This window comes from Vanellus vanellus (genome assembly GCF_965231255.1).
Source record: "Vanellus vanellus genome assembly, chromosome: 7".
NCBI classification, from domain to species: Eukaryota; Metazoa; Chordata; class Aves; order Charadriiformes; family Charadriidae; genus Vanellus; species Vanellus vanellus.
In genome coordinates, this window is record NC_138912.1 from 18,416,081 (window position 1) to 18,439,082 (window position 23,002).

General features: G+C 47.6%; 1 protein-coding gene across 1 annotated transcript; it reads left to right on the forward strand.

The window, feature by feature from the left end:
* Positions 1 to 18,070: 18,070 nt before the first annotated feature.
* On the forward strand, positions 18,071 to 22,602 carry HHEX (hematopoietically expressed homeobox; the record flags this gene model as incomplete). Its single annotated transcript, XM_082486350.1, has 4 exons — positions 18,071 to 18,452; positions 20,122 to 20,300; positions 20,533 to 20,583; positions 22,245 to 22,602. The coding sequence occupies 4 exons, from the start codon at positions 18,071 to 18,073 to the stop codon at positions 22,476 to 22,478; spliced, it is 846 nt and encodes a 281-aa protein (XP_082342476.1). The 3' UTR covers positions 22,479 to 22,602.
* Between the last annotated feature and the right edge of the window lie 400 nt (positions 22,603 to 23,002).

The window sequence follows — 23,002 nt, forward strand, 5'->3', positions numbered from 1 at the left end:
CCTGATGAGCTTTTTCAGATTATGGGTTAGTGGCCAGTGGGACAGCTGTTGATTTATCGAAAAACACAGGTAGGATTAATGCAATGTGGGTAAATGAGATGAGGAAAACATGAGTTTAAATGCATGTAAAGGGGGTATGCAGAGAGTGATAAGGAGGCCAGGGGAAGCATAGATCATCAGAGCCACCAGCTCGCTTTTCAAGAAAAAATGAGCAGTTGGAGGATAAAGGAGGAAAGGGAACTTCCTGATTCCTCCTGGAAACAGGGGAGCTGTGGCACTTACTGCCTCAGAGTTGTTGGGGGATGCAGTGTTTATTTGAAGACAGGAAAGAAGACTAAACTGAGTGGCTGCTATTGATGGCTGGTTTTATTTGGGGTATCGGAAGTCATCGTGTGGGGCTAGAGAGGAGTGAGGAGAAGGTGCATAGTTGCTAGACTCTGCCTTTCTTTTATCTGTTAGGTGTCAGCCACCATTGCAATCATCTGGTAAATGGGCAAACGAGGAAGCCCATAACTCTTTGGGGTGATAAAAGAAAAAAATAAGCTAGAAGGACCTGGAAAAATAAAATTAAAGAATTAAAGTTTAACATTCCTTTTCTGTCAAATAGAGATTGAAGGGAAAAAAGAAAGAGTTCTAATGTTCCAGAGCATTAAAAACATGAAAAAAGAAAAAAATTTTAAAATATATAGTTGGTAAACATATACTTTTTAAACAAGTGTTTATAGCCATTTGAGTGCTATTTTTTTCTTTCCCTGTTAGAAACTACTTTTTATGGTAGAGGGCAATGCTCTATAAACTGTACGCCCACCCACACAGTTACTTTATAAAGTTAAATAACAATAAATCATGTTAGGCTTTGCATTAGTAGTGCTTTATGTGCCACGGTACTATAGGTGAGATGTAGACCACCTAGCAAAGTTGTCCATTCTTGTAGGTTGAACACAAACTTAACCCACAGCAGCGTTGCTGTGCTCAATCTTGAAAATGTTAAAAGTATGAACATAGTGCAGGGAAGTGAATGTTTAAATCCTTATATTCAGAATACTTCTAAAATTGTCTTTGGTTCCCTAGTAAAGGGTCTAGCTACCAAAAGGAGGGCACACTGGCACTACACAAGTGCTCTTCAGGCAGATAAGAAGGAGCAAATGCTTGGTCCAGCAGTCTCTCAGCAGGGGAGGAGTTAGAAACAAGCTGCCATTTTTATATGACGTCTGAAAAATGTTCCATATTTCCAGATTTCTAAAATTTTAAGACGACTGTCAGTTTTTAGGTACCACAAAGTTAGATTTTGTAAAACGATGGAGATAACTGGATGGTTTTGTTTTTCTCTAAAATATTAAACCTATATTAATGTTCTCTTGACTTCCTTAGTTATACTTGAAATCCTTTTGTGACTCTTAGCCTGTTTGTAACTTAAATATAGTAATTCAAAGAATCAGACACAACGACTAAAACTGAACTTGACTAGTGCATTTTCTTTATTAAAAATTACAAAAAAGTAAGAATAAAATAAACAGAAATATGACATAAAAGTACCTTAGATTTTTTCAGATCTTTCCAGATGTGATTGTCTACAGTTGTTAACGTATATATAGTTTTGACTATAATTTTATCCTGACAATGTCCAGAGCACTAAAGCTACTATGTGAAGATTTTTTTTCATGTGATAAGGAATTGTATTTTCATTCGCAGAAGCTAATTTTTTAAAAATACCTTTTTTTTTTGTCTAATTAGCACAGAGGTTTGGAGAACTGAAAAATAGCAATTAGCAGGAAAGAAAATATGCTCTTTAGCATTTATGGCAAGTATTAAACAAAACAGATTAAATACATGGTAAGATACTTTTTCTCCCCAGCCATTTCAGTAATAATAATGAATGTTGCTTCTCAGAGGACCGATTTCCCTACTGCACGAGTCCAGTCATACATCGGTCTAATTCTGCTGTAGTCACTTGATTTATACTGAAGTAATAAGGTGAAGGATCAGATTCTCAGTTTTTCAAATTACATACTGAGTTGATAACGATGGTTAAAAAGAAAATCTAAGACCTTGTTTGGTCTCTATGGCCAACAGATTTCATGGCATTCAGAAGGGTTTGTCTAGGCAAGCCTAGAAATGGTATTCATCCCTAATTATGTTCTTTCACAGGTGCTTCAAGCATATCTACTTCCCCTACTTTGTAGAATGACTTTGGGATCTGTCAGGATAGGTATGATGTTACGGTTCTGCTGTTAAAAGACTGCACCCAATGTCAGTGAAGTGAGCACTGATTGTAGTGGCCACCATATCATGCCAGTGTCCTTAGGCATAGTGTGTGTCACTGGAAGACGAACCTTTTAAACCTTCCAAACTTCCAAAGGATGGTGCAGATATCCCCTGTCTTCCAGAACATAACTTCATACTGAATCTGAGCCACCACTACTCCCACTTTGGAAGTAGAAACTTGTAAATACGTTTCTGAGGGAGTACATTCGAATTTATCTATTTAATTTTTTTACACAGGAGAGCTTAAATAACCCTTGTCATCTGTAAAGACTGTTTTGGGAAATTGGTTTTTCACATTTCAATTAGCTTCCCCTAACGCTCAAACCGAAACATAAGCAGCATTATCATTATGTTCGGAAGCTAAGGGAAACGAAGAAGTGACTCGCTTATCATTTGTTATAGCCACCATCTTCTATGACTTAATTAAAATACGATATTAATTTCAAAACCATTCAGCTATAGATATATATTCAAATGGTTATAACATAATAATGATAGGCGCCAAAATTTTGCTCATTCACTCTAACAGTTTATTTTAGGAAACTCAGTCCAGCAGGATGAACATTGAATATACAGATTAATGCAAGGAGGGAAATTTTATGATGTCTGTTAGTTAATACAGAAGCCAATCTTATTAATCATGGATTTACAGAGGGCTGTTTTATTAGATGTTAACCATAGCTTATGTTGACAATTGATTTTCATTGTAGGACAACTAAATTTATTATTTGTAATAAGATAAAGATAATTAAATTGACTTTATAAAGGTTACTATCATAAATGTTAGTACCTGTGAATAGCAAACATAAAACTGCTTTAACAGCGAAAATTCAGTTAAGTGATAGGTGCTTTCTTTCCATTACATTTAATAGTCTCTGAACATTTTTAGCCTGCATTTTATTTTCCAGAGTTTATACTTACTACTTTGAAAAACTGTTTGGGTTGAAGCCTCACTTTCAGTTTATTTTCTTTCCAATAAAACAGGATCAAAACATTTTTAAAGTTACAGAAGTAAAACAAAACAAAATAAAGCACTGAGTACAAGTGTATTATGAATAGAGTTTTGTCCTGACATTTTCAGATATGTCATTAAATTATTCAGAATAGTATGTTGAAAAAGATGTTGGAACTACAATAAAATCTGACTTCTAGGGGGTTTTAAGTATTGAAAAAAGTAATTATTAAGGAAGTTTAAGAGCTGTAAACCACTTTGTGCCTGCCCAGTGTGGTTTTGATGCTTTGCTGTTCTGGTGCAGACACTCGTAATGACCTGACCCCAGAGCTCTTTGCTGCTTGCTCTAAGGGTACTGGTGGATCTTGCACTGCCAGGATCCATTCGGAGTACAGAGAAATTCCTCCTCTCTGCAGCATTCCCACTGTGTGAGCAGGCACAGAAATCCGGTCAGGAGTGAGTACCCACTCTGAGCAAAAGGGAGAAAGGGCTCTACGTGTGTTACGTGGGTGGTGGCAATTCATGCTGCCGTGCTTTGAGGGCCGACAGCCACTGCTGCCTGCCTGCCCGCCTTGCCAACAAAGGCTGCTGCCAAAGCGTAGCCCGAGTATCTCTCCTGCGCCACCACGGTTTGGATCTTGTCATATTCATGGAGCTGCAATTATTTCCATTTGCATTTTTGTGCTGGGGGGCCGGACCTCAAACCCAGCTGGAGCTCAGTGTGGCAGAAGATGGGGTTTCAGCCCTCGCCACCTCTCCAGCAGCTGTGGTTGATTTTGTTGGAGCTCAGAAGTCCAGGTGAAGCTTCGGTAGAGGCTGTCACCTTGTGCTCAAGCCACTTTTTGGCCCCAGGTTTTCCTCCCAAAGCAAAGCATGGCCTGGATTCACCCTACCTCTGTTTGTTCAGGCACCTAAATGGAGGTGTCTAAGTGAGATGCCCTGCTCTCTCCGAAGTCAGGGGAGAGAGACGGGAACCTCAGCGGGTGGTTCGTTGGTAGGTGCCCTGCTTGTTTCTCTCCACTGACTACATGGGAACCTAAGGAGGTAAGGATTTTAACTTGGATGCTACAAGTGCATAGATGAATTTGGGACAAGCATCACTTACTTTGAATTTTCCTATTGTCTTTTTTTAACGTTAAAGACATTTATTGAAACATAAAATACAGATGCCTTGGCTGAATTTTGACTCTTCACAGCTACCTCACGCTGTACTGTTAGCCACCTTCAGGTCATTATAAATAGCGCTTTCTGATTCTCTGTGTGTGCATTTGTAGTGAAGGTGCTGAAGCCATTGCAAGAATCTGATATTGTCTGGTTTTAATACATTACTTAACCTGCTCAGGACTAAGCAAGGCAGACTAATTCTTCAGGCAGTTTCCATTTTGATGTAGTATTTACTTTAAATGAAAGGCCGTGATCCTGTTCAAAGACATGATTTCCCCCTCTCTCCCCTGCTGTCATTAGAGTCAGATAACAGGAAGAGACAGCAAGATAACTGCCACTTATTTGGATTTCACTGAAGCTTTCAGGCACAAACATGGATGCCGCCCAGAGCCAAATCAATTCATTTGAATGATTTGCTCGTTATCTCTGTTAGATATTCCCTGATTATCTTGCCTGGTGTCCAGGACTAGCTCTTTGCCTTTGGGCTTGGGTTGGCTGTTTATTTTAACCTATTATTTCTAGGGAATATTCATCATGAGTAGTGCACCCCAGTCTGTAGAGACAAGAATAATTGTCACTGGAAAAACGAGGACTGGTACGCTAATAACTGATTGACAGAAAAAAGCTTGGTCATAGTTTTTCCGGGGGATCTCTTGACTTGTTAGTGAAACAGGGCTAATAAAGTGGCCTTTGACAGCACCGTTCAAGACTGTGGCTTGAACATTTGGATCACTGCTTTTGTGTCATAATTAATATTTAAATTATGGACATTCCAAGAGCTCCCTGCCAAGATACACTGAACAGGGCACTATGCGGGTCATACCTACAGAAGAATTTAGTCTAAAAGTCCATTCAGGGAGCAGGTGAATGGGCACAGACAGGCATGGATGCAGTGACCTGAGCTCCAGTAGCAGCATGCTGTGGCAAAGGTAGGTCCAGGTCCCCAGTTTCCAGTCCAGCCCTCCCTGTCTGGCAGCACAGTGCTACTGTGGTCACTGCTGCGTCCCTCGCTGGGAGTTCGTGTTCTCCATTCCAGTAGCACTCAGACAAAAAAAAGAGAGCCAGCGCTGCTTCTAACGCTTGACTTGAATGTAAGCTTTCCTTCCATAGAGTCTACCATCATGCAAGACAAGGAACTACAGCAACATTTAGGAAATTTGAGATAATAATGCTGAGATGCTAAAGTACTGTGTGATGGAGCTAGAGTAGCAGATGGCTAATTCGGCCAGGTTGTGCAGTCTGACCTGCTCCCTCCTGCAACCAAAGGATCTGAAAAAATTCTTCAAAATCCAAGGAAAAATCCTGCACTTCGGGGCTTCTGGTGACAAAGAGAAAATTAAGTCTCTGAATTCAATCCTCTTGCATTGCGGTTACCTTCCTGGTGAGGCAGGCCCTTAGCCAACAGACTGTTTTCTGGCTTTTCACCGCGTGCATTTTAACAACATAATGTAGATAAATATATACAGCTTTCTCCACAATAGAAATAAATCACTTGGTTCTATTCATTGCCTCGCCTGAGTGAATTTGCCCGCAGTAACTGAGGCAGTTAGCACACCGTCTGAGCTAACACAGGAGAAGTGGGGAAACAGAGCTGTGACCAAAATTAGATTCCGTCATTCTGAATGATGCAGAAAGAAACCTCAAGGGCAAAGCAATACAGATGAAATCAGACTACGTGTTTTGCAGCCAAACACACAGAACAAGAAATGAAAGCAACTCGTGATGCTATCAGAATTAGGGGCCATTTTTCCCTCCTGGACTGGAGTAACTGGTGCAGCCTGTGGGGTGAGGCTCCCTGCCCAGGCGAAAGCAGTGGCCACAGGGCCGGGGCTCGCTCCGCGCCTTGCCAGCCTGCCGCCCTCTCCTCTCTGACTCTGTCTATGCGTGTACAGATCTGCTCGTTTTGCTCGTCAGTCAAGACAAATTGAGAAGTCTGAGGAGAGACTGATAAACCAGCAATTACGGAGCAAAGTCAACAAGGAGAGATGGCACCACGCTGACCGGTGGGAGCGTTTGTTCAGGGAGGGGAGAGAGCTCCAAGAGTAGATACAACGTTTGCAGCACAGATAACGGGTTTCCTCTTGACATCAGTCCCCAGTGTAGTTGATCCAAACTGTAATATCTGCAAAATCAAACTTTTGGCTGGGCCAACAAACCTAGCGCTCCTGAAGCCTTAAAACATCCTAGTTCAGTTGCACACTTTGCTGTAAACTTCATGTACTAACATCAGCTGGATCGGTTCTGATAAAAATGTCCAAAGAGGAATTCAGAATCATGAGAGTCAATTTTCAGCTTGAAGATTAATTTTTTAAACTTACAGGCATCTATTGACATCTGTGTCTCTCATTAGGAGAGGAACATTAGAGCTGCTCTACTAAGACAGACCATTAACTCCAATGTCTTCTTCCTGGCAGTGACCAGAAGAGGCTACTGAGGGGAACTGTGTGAGAAACAGGCACAGATAGAGAAATCCTTTCCTGCCTTCATCAAACAGCAGCGTAAGGGCTTCCTGAGCCAAATGCTGTGAGCAAGCTACTATGTTTCATTCTCATCAATGTACCTATCCTCCATTAATTTGTCTTCTCCTTTTCTGAACCTATTTGTACTTTTGGCATCCAGAGCTTCCCATGGCAACGAATTCCACAATTTAATTATACGCTGTGTGAAAAAGTACTTCCTTTTGTTTGTTTTAAACCTACTAAAACAGAATTACAGGATGCACAACAGAATTGCACGAGCAGACTTAAATGGGAAGATAATGTGGAACGACAATGGAAAATCAGTCTCAGCGCAGAGAACTGGAAACCGGCTTTGTTTTTGCGTTACTCTGACCACCAGTACAGGGTTAGTTAGTACTTCCTATCGTTCCTCTCCCTGTCATAAATAAGCCAATTTACCTGATTAGTGAGAGGAGTTAGAAAACAATCTGAGCTCCCTACAAAAATGGCAATGTTTGTCAGAAAGGCGAGGTCCGACGTCTTCCTTTTCTCTTAGGGCGGAAAAGATGTGCCGAGTGCTGCGCCGGGGTGAGGAGGGCCTCTGAATTTGCATGTGAATTTGCTAGGTGAGGCGACGGTTAAAAATGTCAATACGATTTGGGGCTCTCGTGGAGACGCACCACAGGGAAGGAGTGAGCGAGCCTCTTTTCTTGGAACTGACAGGCGATAGCACCTGGAAAAGGTGAGCGCAGCTCTCTCCACCTCGGTACCAGGAAGACAAGCTGGGGGAAGTTCAGAGAAGAAGAGCCAACTGTAGTTATATGCTTGGAAGAACTGGCTGATGAGAAAAAGAACAAAGAGCTGACAGCATAGAGTTTGCTAACCAACACTTGGGGAGTAAGATGACATAATAACTGTTAACTAATGTTTTAAGAGTAAGCCTGCAGTAATGAGAGGAACGAGGTTAGCGTGGGACAAGAGAGTAGCATAAGTAATGATGCGCTTAGCAGAAAGAAAATGTAATAACAGTACTTCGTCAATCCCAGCCTTGCCCCGTGTCTGGGTTTGACCTGGGTGTTCCAGTTCTCAGCCTGTTTGCCAGGAGCACGCAGGTTATGAGGCTCTTGCCCAGCGGAGAGAAGTGTGGGCACAAAGTCATCGGTGCCATTGCCCACGCTCTGAAGCAGGGCTTGAGCCACCTACTTGTGGCCCAGCAGAAAGGCCAGTTGCTGCTGTTGCAGTTGTTGCTCTGCACGTCCCAAAAGCAGGTAGAAGCGCTGTTTGTGTCCCATTCACGCTCCTGTCTGTGGCAATGCCAGCAGGACCTCAACGTTGGTTCAGGTGTTCTCTGGAGAAAGCACTCCCCCGGGTCTAAGTTAGGGTATAGGCAGATACGGAAAGACTAATCCTATTTGGGCTTTATCTGTAGGTCTCTGCCTACTCCTAAGAAGCTGAAGGCCCTGAAACCCACAGAAAGAGAGACTGATGTGTCCAAACCCCATATGTGAACTAAATACGAAGAAAACTGTAGAAAATGCAACTGCAAAACAGAACGAAAAGGCAACAGGCAGAAAATGAAAGAGCATTGGGTTGCAACAGATCTAACTGCAGCAGGGTTCTGACGGGTGCGTGCTGTGTGGCAGATGCGGCCAACACGACTTCCTTCTGCTACTTTCTGTGATTTCATGGTTATCTTGAGCATCCTGACTCTTTAGGTATTTACTCTTCTGTGATACAGACAGAGGCTTTGACAGGCTGCGGTGCTCTCTCCCCAACAAGCCCATTTATCTATAGAACACACTTATCCCGGCTAACTGACTTTAACATACATTCTTACAGTTTAATATTTTACAGGTGTCAGATGGGTACTATGAAGGCTACATAAAGAGCAAGGTCATGTCTCTCAGTAGATTCAGTCCTGAGGTGAAATGTAACATAATTTGAAAGAGAGAAAACCAGTAGAAAAGCGGCTTGGGAAGTTACAGAAATTAAGGGATGCAGCAAGGGCTCAGTTTAAGCACATCCTAAAATTAAATCGCACATTTGTCTTTAAAGGTAGACTTTTCTGACTTGATTCTGTAGTCATGGTCCAACCAAGCCAGCCTTTATTTATGGTCAGATTTTCAGTGCATCTGAGACTGTAGAAGACCTCCTTTCTTCAAGAACAAATCTTCCGGTAATGGAACGGCAAAAGTCAGGCAAGGTTCACCCAGCTCCTTCCAGGCTGTCAGATGTTCTTCAAAGAATAAATGTGAGCTACTTCTACCTTCAATTTAAATTGGCTATATCGTGTTAATTGATCCCCAAACTTGAATTTGCATTACCTTTTCAAGAAAATTACTGAAATTTTAGGTATTTCCTGAAGTCAGATTGCACAAATGTAAGAAACAAAACTACATAGAGGGCAGTGTAGAAACTGTTCTTCTGAAATGAAGATATCTCTCCGGTTAATTTCTAGTACATGTTGGTAATATTATAATATGAGGAATCGTTTTGGTCTGTTATGATTCTGTAGTTAGTAGGTCTCTCCCACAGTCTACAGTGTCTCTGAAGTGTCTCTGTTCTGGTGACCAGTCTGCTTTCTGCATCTCCTCCCCAGATATTGTACATACTCAGTGAGTCTGAACAGAATTTTAAAATCCCATTTTTGTTCACCTGCCGATCACATTTTTGGCTGTACCTTGCCATGTGAAGAACCACATGGATTGGCATGTGACCCATACACACAATGTTTCTTGTTGCTCATTGTATGAATGACCCCCGCAAACTGCACTGCCTGTCACTGCCTCGGAGTCCCTGGAAGCAGACATGCTTTTGAACGGTGGGGATTCACCGACTGTGGTGGGGATTCACTGACTGTGGTGGGGAAGGGGAGTCCCAGTGTGGTGCTCCTTCTCCAGGGAGTTCCTGCATGTGGCTGCTCCAGCAGATGTAGGTGCAGGAGCATGGACTGTAGATCTGCTGCTAATGCAGCAGCTGAGCTGAACAGTGTATGTGCATCTATGAGGATGCTACACGAAGCTCTGGGTTGAAGTCCCGCCGCTTCTTCTCAGCAGCTATGTATCACCCATCTGGCTGCTGAGGATACTGTTCAGACACCTATTTACATCTTCTTATAGTAATTTTTCTGTAATGTTTTCAAGCAAGCATTTTAAATAAGTTAAGTATGGTTACAGATAAAGAATGGGATTAGCATCTGCATCGGGTTTGGCTCTGATGTCATGGTTTGACTTCAAGGAAACATCTGGGCTGTGGTTTAGATTCTGCAACACTAAAACTCCTATGTCTGCACCTACAATTTCAGGCCCCCATACTGGGATGAGGTAAGATTATGAGATGGTCAAACTACAGAAGGATTGAGAAAGAGCAGCTGTTCTGAAAAGTTAGTCGAACCCAATGCTTAAAGTACTAGGAAAGAACGGCAATGTTTTCACTACAGATTTTATATCAGCATATTTATTTTCATGACAAGCATGATTTATTTTTCGTTTCGCTTTTACCAAATGTATTACAATGAGTACAAGTTGTGGTGTGGCTATCCATCCCAGTACACACTGTTGTTCCAGTTTCCGTTCAGGAGTAATCATATTTGGTATAAAGCACCTTGCTATCAGCCTGACTTCATGCCTACCAGGAGAGCTGTACTCTCAGCTGCACGAGCGTTTCATGACCAGCACTGCTGACACAGAGAAGCAAAGCGTCGAAACACGATAGCTCAACCAAGACGAATTTCCCAACCAGACTCCAGGGAAGAAAAATAAAAAACTCCCAAAGGCTATGAAATAAACTCACAGAGCATGGGAAAGCCTGCAGCTTTGTAAAAGCATTCCGTATTTCCAGGCTCTGAAGGGACTTAAACGGTGATTTGCCTGACAGGTGATTGTTGCTAGAGAGGGTGAATGAAACCAGACATGGCAAAGACCCACTCAGGATGCTCACCTACACCTTCCTCTGAGCCTGCTCGAGCTCACATCATTTGAACAGCCAACGGTGAATACAGAGCTGAAGCAAGGCTCTGTTTGTTAAATGATGCGTGCTTTCAGAACAGTAAAAATAAAATAACTTTCCAGGTTGGGTGTCAATTGCTCCTATATCCCACACACTGAATGGAAGCCCTTACCCTCCATTTTGACTGGGGAAACTATCCTGGTTTTGCTTTATCTCCCAAATCACAGGAGTTTCCTCTCCGCTCCATGATCAGGGGCCAAAACAGAGTTGTCAGCAGAGGTGGACAATTCAGAAGTCAGTCCTTCCCAATTCTGCACCTGGAGCAGGGCGAAATGTGCAAAGATGAGTTGAGCTGTGCTTCCAGAGGATGTGGCATCCTCCTGAGTCCCCGTCGCAAAGCAGAATTCCTCATCAGTGGGTGCCAAATATGCTCTGTGTAGCTGAAAGTGCTGCTAGTAATGTGGGACACCGAGATTTTGCCACTATCGGGAAACTCTGTAGTGTTGTCAGACCTAGCAGTAACTCTCCTGCCACCTCGGGTGTGAAATAACAGAGTATAACTGGCACAATAAGGTCCTCTGGACTCAGAGCCTTAAGGCTGGGTGCTGTCTGCAACTGATGCTGCCGTGTTTCATCAGTCAGCTCTGGACTATGCAGTTTCCATTACAGGGACGCCTCAGCACAGGGGCAGGAGAGAGAGGGGGAGATACTCGCCTTAGGGAAAATTGATTCTTCCTTTCATTTCTACCATTTAATATTATACTTTACGAGACATTTCCATGTACAACTGTCAAGGCATATTCTGCCATTCTGTTACGAAAAAATACATGATTTGCCTACGAAGATCTTCAGCTTCAATGAACTCCAAACCCATTACACAAATTCTGAACTTGTCTCTAACGCAATTCCTCCTCTAGCCTTTTAGTGCCAATTCTACCCAAGTATTTTGGCTCCTACCCATGGAAATGAAGCCTTTGAAGAATTTCTGCACCTGAGAGTCTAGCAATCTATTTTTCAGATGAGGACAGATTTCAGATCCATCCTTCTAACTCCACTGTTAAACAGCCATTAATAGTTAGCTAGATTGTTATTGTAAGCTTCTAAATTTGACTATTAACAGCACCTGCATGTGTGTATCAGCTCCAGATAAAACAAACCTACCTAGGGATTGATTTTATGATGCCAAAATGATAAAGTTTGCTAAAAAATGTAGAGTGAATGTGTAAACTCTGGAAAACATTAACAAAAATAACTAAGTAACACTCCCTATTCATACCTAATTCCTACTGACATCAAATTTAGCTGTGTGTACTTTGGACCCACTGGAACTGTTACAGTGAAAAATCCTGCTGCACAAGTCCTCTTCGAATTGTACAATATTTTGTATTCTGATTACTCTGTAAAAAAAAAAAAAAAAAAGAAGATATTTTATCATCACTGTAGTTTAGGCAGATTCTCCATTGTCTGGTATCTTGTTATAGTCGTTTATATCAACACAGAGTGGGTGTACGGTAGCCAGCAGTCTGTGTTAGCAGCGCCTTATATTCAGTTTGCACTTACGTAAATGATTGTGCAAGATGTGAGAGACAATCTAGCCCCTGGGAATTATATGTGTTTTTGGGTGTAATCTTTATGTGTGTAGCCAACACATAAGAATATAGAGAAGTTTTAACATGTTACAGTTGCCATCACCCCAAATAAATATAATTAACCAAGCAGCTTTCAGTTGCACTTGTAGGCAGGATCCAAAATAGCTCCTGGTTTGTGGTGGCAGATATATAGGAAATATGAGCCTGTAAGGAACAATATATTGCTTTGTTTTTCATAGTGTTGTTCACCACATTCTCATAATGGTCAGATAAGAAACTCTTCAGGCCAAGGAAGGGTTAGGAAAGTGCATTCCAAAAAACATTAAAGCCTACGTAGTTTCATAGGATGCCTCTTCACAATTCAGAAGAAAATTCTGATGAATTATGTCACACTTCAGCTGAATTAAACTCTTCTTTAGAGAAGCTGGTACCACGGTAATCACTAGGACAGCCCAGTCCAGAAAGAAAGTGGTATTAAGCTATGTTTAAAATATATGGGGCCATGTGTTCCTTCCTTTTACCACACAGCCGTAAATGTTGCATATCCCACTTTGCAAGTCAAGGTGTCCCAGAAGAGATATTAAAAATATTGGGGGCTAGAGGAAATGGAGGCACCTTAGCAATGTGCTCCCCTGAGGGTCTGGCATGTGTTGGCTTGGAAATCCTTGACAAGACTCAAAGGCACCATTAAAGCTTTTCTGTAGCTTTTTTTTCTTTTTTTTTTTTTTCCTTCAGAGCTGGTGACAGCATAAGAAAAGGGCACTTGCTGGTGGCAGCACGTGTCTCATATACACAAATACTCAGTGCCAAGAAAGAAGAGCTCTTCAAATCATCAGAGAGCCAAGTCAGGCCCATGGGTGGCCTAAGCATTCCCAAGGTGCCGGTGTCTCTCTGCAGAGGTTTGGGATCTTTATTTTGCCTGACTGTAAACCACAGCCCTGGGTGGAAGAGCAAAGGAAGAACCGAGGAGGAAACCCCTGGCTGACTTTTTGCAGGACACTTTCATCTCCTGAAGTTTCCCTAGTGGTGGGGCACCACAGGTTTTCAGTACAATGCAAGGATGTCTAAATGCCAGCGAAAAAAATCTGCAGCTTGGAAAACAGCTGAACCAGTTTTACTGAAACCTTAAACATGCTCAGCATGAGGCAGATTCCCACAGAACAGAATTCTTTCCACCTGGATGATTTAAATTTGACAAAATCATAATCAGATGAATATAGGGATGTAGGATGGAAAATGATGAAGTCCTGCCAGCTCTGCCTAGAATAAGAGTTCGTATATTGTCCACCCCTTTTTAGACCAAGATTTGTCTTGTTCTGCTACATCTAATGACTGCCTTCAAGACTGACCTGCCTTAATGTTTATTGCGGTTGTAACTCATTTAGTAAATCAAATCATGACGCTGAGGAGGAGGAAGAGGTGAGAAGTGAATATCTAACAGATGAGTTATCTGGAAGACGGCAGCACCGACTGACATCACCCCGCAACACGCGGTGCCTCTGTCTGGAGCAATCTGGCTTCCACGGCGCTAGGAAAATCAGAGGTGAACTCCCTCCTATTTCCTCCTTGGAAGGTGTTCAAGGCTGTGGCCTCACCTCTCTTGGAAGAATCTTGAAATATTTTCAATAATGGGAACGGCTGGAATGGCTGCGGGCTGGATCCTCTTGGAAAGTGCCTTGTAGCATGAGGGGATGATGCTGCTGGTACCCGCTCTGGCTGGTAAAAGATGGACTTTGCTGGATTGCTCACTTCTTCTGTACAGCCAAACACAGTTACTGCAGCTAGGAATGAATCATCTCTGGTGTAACTCTCCTGAAGTCTGCAGTGTCACAGAGGGTGCTATTTTAGGCGAAACTCCCATTTTTGAGAGCAGAAACCAGGCAGGTACCATACCAAAAAATACATGTTAGTGGTAACAGAACCTGCGAGGCAAGGAAAGAGTTCTGTGCTTTGAGACTAATCTCACTTATAAATCGCGGAGTAGTTCGCGTATTGCCCGGAATAACCACCCCAGGCATCAGAAATCGTCAGTGGGGCGTTTATTGCAGTTAATCGGGGGGGCGGTGGAAACACCGCCTGGCACTTGTCGCTGGTTTTGGAAGGATTCGTTTCCTGACTTTCCGACATTTAGGGTTGGTGGGGTTTTTTTGTTGTTGTTGCTGTTGTTTGATTTTGTTTGTTTGTTTATTTTATTTTAAGGCATTTTCCTGACGACAGACCGGCGCAGCCGAGCGCCCCTCCGCCGCTCGCCCTCCCCCGACCCCGCGCCGTGCGCGCCCGCGGTGCCGCCGTCCAGGTGTTTCACGTTAGCACCGTCCTGTAAAACCCGCTCACGAACACGGTGACACATAAACGCTAAATTAAAGCAGCGCTGCTCCCCCGCCCCGGGGCTGGGGGACGAGGGACACCCGGCCACCCGCAGCCGGGCCGCGGAGCGGGGCTTCGCCGCCGACTCCGCGGGGCTCCCGGTTCCCCCCAGCACCGGGAGGGAGGCTCCAGAGCCCCACCGGAGCCCGTGGGCTGCCCGCTTCATCCGGTAAGGGCTTTCCCCCCCCCCCCCCGGCCACCCGAGGCGCTTGTGGGGCGCCGTCCTAGGGGAAAGCTGCTCCGGACTCCCCTGCTTCCCCGCGGGAGCCTGTCCCACCCCGTCCCCGCCAGCCCCCCGGTTTGGGGGACCGCCGAAGCAGCATGTTTGCACCGGCCTTCCCCACTATGAGCTGCTTTTTCTGCCCGCCCGGTGGGGAACGCGTCCCGGGCGGCGGCGGTGGGGCAACGGGGCGGCCCCCCTGGCACCGCCGTCGGGGCTGGCAGCGGGGCCGCCTGGAACAAGCGGAGTCCCTCGTTTTTATTATTTTGTATTTTTTCTTTTCCTTGAGTTCCGAACTCCTCGAAGGCGGGGGACTTCACAGAAAGCGAAGGGGAGGACAGGGCCCCGAAGTTATTACACAAAATAATGAGTTCTCCAGCCGATCCCTTCGGGCTGAGCCGGTGCCGGTGCGGGGATGCACACATCCCGCCCCGCCGCCCTCCAGAAATCCCCAGATTAGCAAGAAAACTTGGGGGTGTTTCAAGCGCATTCCAAGAAAATGAACGTGAGAGGTTTGGGGTTTTTTTAAATCAGGAAAGGAGTGTATTTTTTTTTCCCCTCTCTCTCTCTCCCGAGGTTTTTCAGATAAATTGGAGCGCTTTCTAGAGGGAACCTAGAGAAGAAATAATAGAAATATTAAAACACTGTCTTGGTTGCACTGATTTTTGTGGTGTCTACAGCACCTTACTTTAAACGCCCGTTAGCCTGTAAAATCCAGTCAAAACTGTATTCGTCGCAGCAATATTGGTAATAATGTATTTTATCCGAAGCTGCGTTATCTGCCTCACAACAGAAACTACAAACAAAATGTAGGTTCCAAAAGAAAGGGAAAAGGTTTTATTTAATCCAGAAAATAATTAAAATCTCATGTATTTTTATTGGTTTTAGTATCCAGCAGAGTGAAAATATTGAAACTCCGAGACCCCTTGCATTAAAAAGTCACAACTGTTCTATTTTATTAGTTCTGACTGTGTGAAAAAAATTATAAGGACAACATTGAAAAAATCCGGGTTTTAGAGCCCCGAATGGCCATAAAAACAATAAAATCAACTATAAAACCTGCACTAGTGATATTAAAAAATTATGTAGTTCAATAAATGTGACATTTCATGAATGCGGATTTAATAGTCTCCAACCCGTGGAAGGAGGAAGGCTGAGGTCTAACAATTGAATTTGAAAGGGGCGGTGCTGTAGAACTGCAAAATTAAGTGCTTCATTTTTCTTGTTAGGGATTATGCAGTGGTAGTGGAATGTAATAACTGTGCCATTAAAACTTCCTTTTAACAAGGCCTATTGCTTGTATAAAAGTCAGAAAAGAATAATCTCTTCCTCTATTTATTTGTTTTCCAATAATACAGCAAAACATGTTTTTTTTCTTTTCGGTTAAACTTGTTCTCAGGATTTTGAATCGACAGCTTGTAAAATATCGTGGGGGCCCTCCATACTGCTGCCTCGTATCATGCACGTCGTTATTCCAGAGGGCAACGGGTCATCGGTTTACTGTACATTTATTAAGTAAATCAAGCTGCAAATCCAACACTTCCAGATGAAAACATTAGCTAAACCCCTTGGAAAGAGCAATGCCTGGGAGACTGAGCACAGAGAGAAAAAATAATCAAAACTGTCAGCTCGCTTTACGTGTACCTGATATTTACAAGACACAAGACCATGCTTTAAAGGTGAGTTTTGGCATTTGTTAACAATGTAAAGAAAAAAAAAACCAACCTCGCTATATTATTAAAAATATATATATATTTCCATTTCACCAACACCCTTTGGTCTTGCTCTGAGCCTCTTAGTTATTAAGATCTTCGTGGGTTTGAACTGGAGACCTTTTTTTTTTTAAAAAAAAATAATGTTAAACCAGCACCTGCTATTCCTTAACAGTTTTCCGCGCTCGCTGTCAGCTCGGAGGCGTGTGAGGGGGACGGGGGACGGGCGACCCGGCGGGGTCCCCGGACACGCAGGGGGCACCTGCCGCCTCCGCTCCCACGGAGGGGGGGAAGGCGGCGCCACCCGCTGCCGTCGGGGCGAGTCCCCGAGGTGGTGACGGGGCGCGGGGAGAGCGGGGGTCGCTGCCCCCTCCCGCCCCAGTCCCTCCTGGAGCGGGACTCGGCGAGGGGCAGCCCCGCAGCGAGGTCGGGAGCGGGAGCCGGCGGCGCTCGGACGGAGCGCACGTCTCTGCCCGGGGGCGGGGGGCAGGAGGGTTTTTACAAAAAACCCGGCGGGTTTTTAGAAATTAAACCCATGGTGCCCAGGTGGCGCTGCTCGGGCCGCCGCGCCGCCTTCCCTCGCGGGGCTGTCGGGGAGCGGGTTCCCAGCGCCGCGCACCACCCGTCGGGGGGCGGCCGCCCCCGCCGCCCCCCTGTTTACCGGCCGACGCTGCTCCGCGTCCCGCCGGGCTCTCGGCCCCGTCCTGGGGGACAGGGCAGGAGCCTACGCGGCCCCGCCACCCTCCGCTCGCTCCACGGCCGCGCTCCCCTGCCCCTTCCCCGGGCCACGCAGCCAGGCGGAGCCCCCGCGGGGGCCTTCCCAAAGGGGAGCCTCGGGGGGGTGGGAGGGCGCACCCCCTTCTCCGCCTCCTCCCTCAGCCCGGGGTCGGGCCACCCTGCGGGGGGTCAGCGCGCTCCCCCGTGGGGACGCTGTGCCGTGCGCGGGTAGAGGAGCGGCAGCCGGTGGGGGTCGCGCCGGGCCCCCTGCCGCTGCCCTCGGGCCCCCTGCCCGCTGCCCTCGGACCCCCCCGCCCGGCGCCGCCGTGCCCGCCCCCGCGCGGTGCCGTCAGGGCCCGGGCGGGCTGCGGATCGCGCCCCGCTGCCTGGGCTCCCCCGGGCTGCGGCAGTGGTTGATTGGCGCCGCGGGGAGTTTGCTCGGGGAGGCGGGGGAGCGTTTGCCGGCGGGGGGTGGTTTCCCCCTTCCCTGGCCGGGCTCATTGGCTAGACGGAGCCGTGGCAGGAAGGGGACAGAGACCGGGCGGGCTCCGCCCCGCGCCAATAGAAACCTATCGAAGGGTAACCCGAGCCCAGAGAAACCCGCGGCGGCGGTGCCAGCACCCAGCCGCCGCGGTCGGGGCCGGCTTTCCGCAGGGGCGGCCCGGGGGCGCGGGGGGTGCGCGGGCGGCGGCCGGGCCATGCAGTACCAGCCGCCGGGCGCGGCGCCGGCGGCGGCCCTGGGCGTCGGCGTCCCGCTGTACGCGCCCACGCCGCTGCTCCAGCCCGCGCACCCCACGCCCTTCTACATCGAGGACATCCTGGGCCGCGGCCCCGCCGCCGCCCCGGCCCCCCACTCCCTGCCCGCCCCGCCGCCGCCGACGCTGCCGTCGCCCAACTCCTCCTTCACCAGCCTGGTGTCCCCGTACCGGACCCCCATCTACGAGCCGACCCCTATCCACCCGGCCTTCTCCCACCACCTCGCCGCCACCTATGGCACCGGCGCCTACGCCGGGCCCCTCTACTCCTTCCCCCGCGCCGTCGGCGACTACGCGCACGCCCTGATCCGGCAGGACCCCCTGGGTAAGCCAAGTGTCCCCCGTCGTCCCCCCCGCCGTCCCCGGTTGCCGCCGCCCCGTTCCCATCCCATCCCATCCCATCCTCGTCCCCGTCCCGCCGTCGGGGGCTGAAGTGGGGGGGGAATGGGAAGTGACTGAAATCTGCCCGCCTGCCCCGCCGCCCCTCCGGCCCCCGTCTGATTTACAGTAAATTAAAGACGCGCCGCGCTCCGGCGCTGGGAGCGAGACCACAGTGCGCGGCCGCGGTGACTCAGATTTGTTTTCCTTCAACCGAGTGACTCTGAGAGTGTCCTTAGTAATGTCGCGTGTGGTTTTGGTGGGGAGTTTTAATTGTGCTGGGAGATCGCATGGCAGATCTCAGCCTTTTCCTCCGGATGACTTGAAAAACAGGCGAGAGGCCGGCTCCGCTCGCCGGGGCCCCCGCGGTTCCCCGGCGGGTCGGGTCGGGCCGGGCAGGGCCGGACCGGACCGGGTCGGGTCGAGTCGGGCCCCCGGCGGCCCCTTGTCGCCCGCGGCCGGGGGAAGCGTCCCCGCTGCGGGGGCTGAGCCCCGCGCCCGGGCTGCAGCACTTGTTCTTAGTGATTGCAAAACTGGACCTGACTCACCACATTTGTGCAGTGAAAGAGGCTGACCCTTTCCGTTCATACAGGAAACCTTGAGCTCTCGATAGGAGTAAATCTGGTTTCAGAAGCTGTTAAGTGTTTTCCTGGCCGCCTGAAGCAGGCTCTTCCCCGGGAGTCGTGCACATTGCTGATTACTTTATCGACATCCTCAATACAGACAAATTCAGGAAACACTCGACTTCTGATAGCCGGGATCCGTTTTTCTGATATTGTTCATTTCCTCTGTGTGGGATGTGACTTTATGACAGCTAAAATAACCAGTTGCTTCCTATTTTTTGAGTCTGTTTTGCACCAGAATTACTAAAGCCTGACGCAAGCAAAATCTTGAAAAACAATGCAGCAAATTTCAAAGGGTGCAGGCAGCAAGACAGAAAGACAAACAGAGTGACTCAGTGGCACTGGCCAAAGCCTCCGGCCCCGGGACGCGGCTGCCGCTCAGCAGCGGGGCTGACTCCCCGACGTGTCCCTGCCTGCACCGCCTCGCCCCGCTCCGCTGCCCCGAGCCCGGGGCTGGGGGACACCGAGCCGGGGGTGGGGGGCTCGGGGCGCTTCTTGCCCGAAGCGGGTGTGGGGCCCCGACCCCTCGCGTTGGCGCATCCCCCCCACGCCCGGCCCCGCAATGTCCCCGCTCTCCGCGGGGACCCGGGCACTGGTGCAGAGAAAGGGAGACGGTTTCTCTGGGGCATCGCAGCGAAAGAGCAGAAGGAAGCAAAGGTCTTTTTTTTTTTTTTCTTTTTTTTTTTTCTCTCTCTCTCTCTCTCTCTCTCTCTTTTCTTTGCGAGATAGACCAACAGGAAACACATTGACGGAAATGTTGCCAAAGCCCGTAGAGTGGCTTTAACTGGTCTCTCTGTTCGGCGGCGGAGGTGAAAAATCAGAGGAGGCGAAAGATCAGACTGGGAACTAGGGGAAATAAAATCAGGCGAAGGAAATTAGCGGGCGCTGGAGCCGGTGCGCCTCCAGGCCCGGGCTCAGGCAAGGAGCGGGGCTCCCCGGGCACGCGTGTCCGCGGCCGGCCGGTGACCCTCGGCGCTGTGCCTCTCTTTGAAGGGAAGCCGCTGCTGTGGAGCCCCTTCATCCAGCGGCCGCTGCACAAGAGGAAAGGGGGCCAGGTCCGCTTCTCCAACGACCAGACCATCGAGCTGGAGAAGAAGTTCGAGACGCAGAAATACCTCTCCCCGCCGGAGAGGAAGCGCCTGGCCAAGATGCTGCAGCTCAGCGAGAGGCAGGTGAGGCCGTAACCCGCGCTCCGGGTCACCGCACCCCATCCCCGGGCAGCCCCCGAGACGGGTGGCACCGGCCCCGCTCCGGCCGCACGGTGCCCGGGGACCCGGCTGGCTCGGGGCGCGGGCGGGGGAGGGGGGTGGCTGGATGTTGCTTGCTGTTTGTGGCTCGGGTAAGGCTCCTGGCACTTGCCGGCTTCGAGACTACCCCGTGCCTTCTCTCGTTGTCGTTGCTCAGGTCAAAACGTGGTTTCAGAATCGCAGAGCCAAATGGAGGCGTCTAAAGCAGGTACGGGGATGTTTCCGTTTCTATAGAAATAAGTATTTTAATTGTTTTATCTTAACACCGTGCTCGCCTATTCCAGGTTGTATGCAGAAGTCATCTGAAAGGCTGTTTAACCTCTTCACCTTGATTAAAAAGACAAATAGTCATGCTGGAATCCATGAGGGCTCGCTCAGGCAGCACTAACGTTAAAAGCTCCTAATGTAGTTCCTATATCAATTATACCCGGCTTTCACACACCGCCTATTAAAACTCCACGCTAATTGTTTTGTAAACCCATATGTTGTTTAGCCAATTAACGTGGAGGAGATAAGCAATTGTCAGTAAATTACTTAGGCAGTTGTTCTGGAGAGGAATATTTACTGGTCTTTTAAATCGCCCTCTCTTAATAAACACAAGTCGATTTATTCTGCAAATGGTGGGAGATGCAGGTACTAACACCCTGTTTGTTTTGAGGAGCCGCATGGAAAGTTGAGTAGCTTTTACTTTTCGTTTACAAATAGTTACAGTGTATGAGGCTGAGCAGTTGAAGTGCTTTCCCTTCCCTTAGAAATTGTGCTCAAGCAGAGAAATCTTTTTTTTTTTTTTTTTTTATGGCCCAGAGGGCCCGATCCTGCCCAGCCTGGACAGATTGGGGCCCCTTGGCTCAAAGATTTGTGAAAAATCTGCATTGTGGCCCGACTCCAGCTTTAGTAAGCGTGACAGGAACAGCAAAGTTTTACTGGTAAATCAGCCTTTAATATAAAAACAATAAGAAAAGAAAACTAATCATAGTGCTATGATCTAGATATATTTATTCTGTGACCTTCCCCTGGGTTTAACCTGTGCTTCGGTTGATTTTTGAATAAAACCCCTTTACTGCGGCAAAAGGCGGGCTGGGTCCCCGGCAGAGCCTCTTCCTCGTCGGGGCCCAACCTGTGCCGCAGTGTCCGGAGAGCTCGCTTGGGATCTCGGCCATTTTAAGTCATTTCCTCCTTTTCATTCAGTCACATCCATTTCTCCGAGCCCGCACGGTTATATCATGGGTACGTGTCTCTGCCTGCTTTCTCGTAAGAGTATCATTTCATGCCCCCTTAGGGGACGGGGCTCCCCAGACGGCTGCCGACGCAGGGCTACTCCTGCCTTCGGAAATGGGGTTTTGGTTTTGTTTGGTTTGGTTTTAATGGTGAGTGTTTTAATGTTGAGTTTTAGCTCAATTAGTAATTTTTTCTCATTTGCTTTCTGGCCACTGATGGATTCGGCTTCCCGCCTTTTGCCGTTGGGTGTAATTAAAGAAAGATCAGGGCAGGAGGAAGCTGTGTGTCGGTGTTTGTAGGTTCATAATAAACATTTGCTTTGCTGAAGACAAAAGTTCAGAGGTTCCTGGGCTCCAGCAGCTCCTGACTCTTTTGAAGTGGCTGTGATAACCATCGCCAAGGAGCCTTATTCACGGCAGCGGCCCCCGTGTCTGCCGGCGAGTGGGATGAGAGCCGAGTCCCTGTGTGGCTGAGCCCTCGCCCGGCCCACTCCAGCAGGTTTATAGGCAGGAGGCCCGGGGAGGTAGCGGGACACCTGCCTTTTCCTGCAAGAAAGCCAAGGTGGTTTTCCCACCCAGCACAGCTGGGATTCCCAGGCCTCCTCACTCAGTGGCCCATATTTCTGTATAAAGCAGGATTCTTTCATTGCAGGAGAACCCTCAGGCCACCAAAAAAGAAGAAGTGGAAGGTGCTGACAGTCACAGTGACCAAAGGCCGGAGAGCTGCCCGACCCCTGAGCAGAAGGGTAAGGAGGTCTCCCTGGATGGCTCCCAGTACACCCCCTCGCCGGCCTCACAGGAGGATCTGGAGTCAGACGTCTCCGACGACTCTGATCAAGAAGTGGACATTGAAGGCGATAAAGGCTATTACAATGCTACCCACTAACGGCCCCATGCGGAGAGTGGACCCTAACTCGGCTTGCACTTTACCAGGGGCTGGTTTGGAAGAATATTATGCTTCAGGAGAAAACTTTCACCATTCCACTGAAAGAGGAAAAAAAAAAACAGCACCAGACAGACTCGTTTTGTAATAAGCAGAGAAAGAAAGAAAGAAAGATGTATTTTCCACAAACAGTCAATTTTTGGCAGATCTCTAATTTGGTTAAAGGAACGTGGTTTGTATTTAATTATTTGTAAGATACATTTGTACGCCAATTGATGTTCTAACTGGAATATAATACTGCACCCTGTCTTTACTCAGGGGGTGTCTGAATCAGCTGCTGTTGGTGATCAGGCAAAACTCCTCTCTACCTAGTGTGGAAGTGAGTAGGGATTGGAGGACTAAGCCCTTTATATTTGTAAACAAGTGTAGTTTAACTAGATTAATTTAAACACCCTTTGCAAGCAGAGAAACACGTTCTGTGAAATAGGGAGGGATTTGACAATCCCGACAAGTGCCTTATTGCTCAC